Below are 5,958 nucleotides of genomic sequence, written 5' to 3'. Positions count from 1 at the left end.
AGGCTGCCTTAGAAAATTCTAGAAAGCACTAGAACACAGAAGCACATATTCTATTAGCCACCAGGGAAATGACATCATCACAAGTCATAAGCCTCTGGAAAACTTCACTGTGTTCTCATAAGAGAATGAGTGCAGAAAAGACAAATAATGTCTTAGTATTATCATAAAAGTAGTTTTGACTTTCTAAATCCCTGGCAAGAGTTTGGGGCACCCCCTTCAGGAGTTCCAAGGCCACACTTTGAGAAAAGCTGGCATAGAGGTGGATAACATGGGCTTTAGACAGCTTAAGTTAACCTCCTAGCCTCACCATCACTGAGATTCTCTGAGACTTGATATCTTCAGCTGTAAAATGGGTACAGTGATACTTACTCACAAGCTTATGGTAAGGGAAGCGTGGTAAATTATAGATACTGTATCAGCTAGGAATCTCGAGTTGCAAAAATCAGGAAACTCAATCCAACTTAGCTTAAGAAAAACAATCATATTTAATTGTTCATTGATCTTAAAACACTCAGAGGAGTTTTGGCTTCAGCTACTGTTTGATCCACAGTTCATGGGATCTTGAGGGATCTAGCTCTGCTTCTCAGCCCTCTTTGTATGTTGGTTTTGTGCCCAAAGTGGCTCACCTCATCATGCAACAATGGCTGCAGAAGTTCCAGGCCACACAGCCTCACACCAATCCCTTTAGCCAAACTTATTTGCTGGTGGCTTCCATGGAAGAGGGAGACACCTTCTTTTTTCAGTACCTGGGATTAGTGTGTTGTATTTACCCACCCACTCCCAAATCAGTCACTGTAGTCAGAGGAAAGAAATACATCTTTTTTTTTTTAAAGCAATAGTAGCCCATGCCAAGAAAGGAAAAGTCAATCCTCCCTAAGCCTCATGGCTACAAATACAGTGTCGATTCCCCAAAGGAAAACTGGGTGCTTTTGGTGTAGAAGGAAGAGATAGATGCTGGGAGAAAAGAAATGGCCAAATACTGTGTAAAGCCTAGGACATGGTAGCTCGTCAGAAATATTGGTATCTTTCTCTTTCTGATTCAAGAAGTCCTTTCATGGTGCTCACTGCTAGGATCACCACGCTGGTGAACAGCATGAAATGTCTCTGACCATATAATTGTGCTCCGTGACAGTCATCAAGGAGATACTTGACTCAGCCAAGCCAGCATGAAAGCCTGACTCCCATAGACTGTCAATCTCAGTAAAGTATCATTTTAGGCTTTGAGGCATTCTGTAGCCTAGTAGTACTGAAAAGGCCAAAGAGAATGATGTCTCTAAGGGGAAATGAAAACTGCGCTAAAGAAGAACAAACAGCCTGTTGGGGGGAGGAGGGGGAGTGAGTTCGGATGTTTTTGTATGCCAGGCTGAGATTCTGGCAATCAAATGCTGAAGATGGAAATGTTAGAGTTCAACTGCTGTAACTAAGCTGTGGCTCCAGGGGAGACCTGGGGCCCTGAATCAAAGGAGGTCATTTTTTCTAATCAGTATTGTTCTTACATCAAAATTCCTAGCTGAGTTGTTTTTCTGTAAAATGACATCCATTTTGGTGCAAAGGTTTGAACACTTAACTGGCACACCCTGGTGTAAATGGCACTCTTTTGAGCATGTTGACTGATTCACTGTATGAAAGAGCAGGATTTTGACATGTCACAAGTACCTGAATATCAGCATGAGTTGCAAAAACATTAGCGAGATCAGAGTTGATGTGGTATCTCTAAATATGATGATTAATCAGTAAAAGAAGGGAGGAGCTTAGGCTTTTACCTGCAGAATTCTTTTGGTCAAGTGTTTATTTTAGGACTTTATGGTAGCAATCTCTAATATCTTCCTCTTGCTAGCAGTTTTATTTATAGTTTAGTGCATTCTATTTTGCTTCTTCATAAAAGATGTTAGGGCCTGAAGAAAGAAAATGTGTTAGATCTGAGAGACTCAAGAGCTGGCACAATTGAAACCTTGCCTTCTCTCTGTCTAATGTCTCCTCTCCTCCTTTACAATGTGTACAACAGAGAGCTGCAAACAACTGTGAAAATGCGAAATCTAAAAAAAAAAAAAATTTAATCCAACCATCCGTTGGTTAGGTCAGCAAACTTACTATAAATTTTTTTTGCATAAATGTTGTAAGTATTGCATCCTCATCATGGAAAATTAAAAACATAGTGAAATGTAGTCTCAATAAGAACTAGCCATAATCCCACAAGGCAGAGACAACTAATGCTCTTATTAAGACTTGCGGCACATATTTTTTCTCAGTTTGTTTGCCTTTTTATATATTTTTTGAAACAGAGAGCCTTTTTTCTGTTATAACAGCCAAATATATTGATTTTTTGAGAGGGATTTAGTTCATACTTTTATTTCTACAGGCAGAAATACAAAAAAAAAGTTTAAAATACTTGCTTAAATTTTCTTGTAGTCTTTTATAATTCAATTTTTATACAAAAACTTATATTCATTTGGATTTAGTTTGGTATTAGGTGTCAAATATAATCGTCTTCATCCTTTTCTGTGTATAGATGATTATGCAACACCTTTTGGATAATCCATTCTTCTCTATCATTTATCATATGTCCATCATATATTAAGAACTTATACATAGTAGGGTCTCTTATGGACTAGTTACTTATTACATTCAGCAATGTGTCTATTATGTGAGAACTACATGGTTTAGACACTTGTTGCCATATATTGTAATATTTAATATGGCATATATCTATTCACTATTTTTGAGAAGTTCCTTAACTTTTATCATCCAGTTCGTTCTCCAAGCACTTACTGACCATATTCTGTTTGCCAGATAATGTGCCAAGAAGTGGAGATAAAAATCTGAAAAACTGGATAGGCTTCACATTTTAACGTTGAAATGTTTAAGTGCAATTAGAACAGTAAATAACTGAAGCATCTGGCACTTAGTACTTTCCCTGGGCCAGGTATCATTTAAGTGTTACAGATACTAACACATTTAATCCTCAAAACAATCATATGAGATAGGTACTATTCTATTCTTCTTTATTTATGATGCAAATTGGGCACAGGGAGTATTTTGCCCAAGGCTCATTCAGTTAGTAAGTAGCAAAGCCGAGATTCAAAACCAGGCAGTTCTAGAAACCGTTAACACTCTGACATTGCTGGTGAAAATGTAACATGGTGCAACCACTGCGGAAAACGTTTGATGGTTTCTCAAGGAGATAAACGCTGAATTACCACATGGTCCAGCAAGCCCACTCCTAGGGGAATCCCCAAAAGTATTGAAAATAGGTACTCAAACAAATTCTTGTACGTGAAGGTTCATACCAGCACCGGTCACAACAGCCAAAAGGCAGAAACCACCCAAATTTCCATCAGCTGATGAAAGCAGAAACGCAATATAGTATATCCATCCAATGGAACATTCTCTGGCCACAAAAAGAATGAAGTCCTGCCACTCGCTGCAACTTGGATGAACCTCAGAAACGTGCCTGGTGAAAGAAGCCGGACACAAAAATCAGTCACATATTGTTACCTACCCTCTCGAGTCGGTCCCCAACAAGGGTCCTCCTGCTCCCTGTCGTTTGAGCCAATAGAACGTGACTGAGTTTGGTTCTGAAACAAAGGAAAGCTTTATTCTCTTATGAAAGGAGAGGTGGGAGCTCGCGCTCTCGAGCACAGGTTCTCCCGGGAGGGCTGTGGGCGGGGCTGCTTCATGGGGCTCATCCGGGCAGGCGGAGGGGCGGGGCTTTCACCGCCCAGCGCAGGCGCAGCTGTGCTGCTCATAGGCGTCAGTTCCAAGTGTGCGCGCGCAGCGTCTCTGCACACCGCCCGCCGCCGCCATCTTGAACTGCAGAGTCCGAGGCAACGCCTCTGCGCGCGGCTAGTCAGCACACGGCCCTCCACGCTGAGGTGTCCGGCACCGCCGTTCTCACTAGGAACTCGAGTCTGAAGTGCCTGGGGGCAAGAACTCTGCACATGGCATCCTGTGAGCAAGTGAAACTAGATGAAGCACAAAGGAAAAGAAAAGAAAAAAAAAAAAAGGTTGGGCTTTATTTTATTACCCAAGTTCTATTTTTATTCCTCAGGAAATTGTTCATGGGTCTTGCTGGTGACAATATTGATATAATTTTATTTATCTGAAATAGCTAAGCTAGATAAATTCATAGAAAGCAGTTTAGTGCAACTGCTGAAGGGAGGAAGGGATGGGGGAGTGACTGTTTAATGGATAGAGTTTTTTGCCCGGGGCGGGGGAGGGAGTTGAAAGTATTTCACAACTAGGTAGAGATGATGCTTGCAAAGCATTGTAAATATACATGCCACTGAATGGTACACTTTAAAACGGGTCATTTTATGTTACATCAATTTTATCTCAATAAAAAGGGGAGCATTTTCTTTTTAAGAGTTCTTGCTATCATACCGCTAGAATGTAAAGTCGTAAACCCAGACTTACCTGATCCTGAGGGCCAGGGGTAGCTGCACAGAGGAGCTGATGCTTGAGCTGGGTTTGGAAGGATGAGGAGGGGTTCACCAGACAGGTAGTATAGTTTGTGAAAATTCAAAGGCATGAAACAGAGGAAGGGGAGGTAATTTGGTGACGACGTCATGTAGCATACAGGGCTTCCGTGGGGAAAAGGGACGTGTCAAGAGATGAAGCTGAAGAATGACATTAAACCAGCACTTACCGTGCAACACAAAGTGCACATTTTTCAAAGGTCAAAGATTGGAAATCTCAAGGGCTGTTTAGGGGTAGCAACATAAACTCGTTTTGGCTCAGGGCACATTATTACAGTGGTGTCCAGACATGCACAGCTGCTAAACCCCAGTGTATAACCACGAGCTGCTTTTGCGTCTCTAGTTGCACTCTGAGCCAACTTTAAACAACCTCATACATGTTCTCTACAAAGACATTCGCTTACCTGTCATGCCTCTGCACACATACCATTTTAATTTTTCCTTACCTGTAGCAGATGGTGTCGGTGCCCTGCATATGTCCCTTTGACACTGACCATTCCTGGACCCTTTGGCTTGACTTCCAGATACCCATGCCTGAGTCTTCTTGCCTGTGGTCTTCCTGTGCCCCCAAAGCCCACACTTTCCAAGTGCACAGCAGGCCAGAAATGCTGGGAACTATACCCCTCCAAAGCAGCCTTTAACACATGGCTGTTGGGAGTTGGTGGATACATAACGTAGGTACTCCAACACCCTCTCCCACAGCATGAATTAAATCTGAGGTGCATTTTCAACCCGGTCTTCCACAGTCCCAGGCAAAATTAAGTGCCAGGTGCTTGCAGTGATCATTTGCTTGATAATGCACTTTTCTTTATTCACTTCCTTCACTTCTTGTCTTACTTCTCCACTCCCCTACTTGCCTTCAAATCCTTGTCTTAGAATTTTGTCTGCTCAGGAAAAAAAAAAAAGATTTCAATTCAATCACTCCCTCAGTACATCTGTCAGAGTCTTGTTAGGAGAAGAGAATCCATCCTAGGAATTTCAAACACAGGGATATGATGCAAGAAATTGGTTACCCAGAGATCAGAAGCTGCTTTTCCTCTGGCTTGAAACCAGTCCCCTACACTGGACCACAGGCAAATAACACTCAGGGAAGTCTTTCCAGACTCCAGGACAAGGTAACAGCCTCCTATTCTCTGCTTCCATAGCTCTCCATTGCTTTAGTCTAACTTTTGTTTCTGTGGCTGTGACTCACGTCTCTCCCGCTAGATGACAAATCTGAGAGAGTAGAAACAACATCTGTGTTTTGCATCCCTAGAGCCCAGCACAAAATCTGGCACAGAACAGGAGCTCACTGAGTATCTGGCAGAAGGAATGACTGTGTCGGGTGTTGTGCTGAAGCTGGCTTGTATCAGCTCATGAAAACCAATTGTGCAATTTTCTTCCTAACCTCCTAACATATTCAGTGATGTCAGCTTGGCAGTTTAAGACAAGACCAACCATTGTGGGAGTGTCTACACCATAGAAATTGACAAACACGGCAGCT

At 42.1% G+C, this 5,958-nt stretch overlaps 1 protein-coding gene across 1 annotated transcript; it reads right to left on the bottom strand.

The window, feature by feature from the left end:
* Window positions 1–3,593: 3,593 nt before the first annotated feature.
* On the bottom strand, window positions 3,594–5,595 carry LOC116657302. Its single transcript, XM_032459424.1, has 3 exons — window positions 4,922–5,595; window positions 4,414–4,461; window positions 3,594–3,962 (listed from the first exon to the last, which is right to left on the bottom strand). The coding sequence occupies exons 1-3, from the start codon at window positions 5,198–5,200 to the stop codon at window positions 3,594–3,596; spliced, it is 696 nt and encodes a 231-aa protein (XP_032315315.1). The 5' UTR covers window positions 5,201–5,595.
* Between the last annotated feature and the right edge of the window lie 363 nt (window positions 5,596–5,958).

The sequence above is a fragment of the Camelus ferus genome, chromosome 17 (assembly GCF_009834535.1).
Source record: "Camelus ferus isolate YT-003-E chromosome 17, BCGSAC_Cfer_1.0, whole genome shotgun sequence".
Taxonomy (NCBI): domain Eukaryota; kingdom Metazoa; phylum Chordata; class Mammalia; order Artiodactyla; family Camelidae; genus Camelus; species Camelus ferus.
Note: the sequence above shows the minus strand (reverse complement) of the source record. Positions and strands in the feature narration are given on the sequence as shown.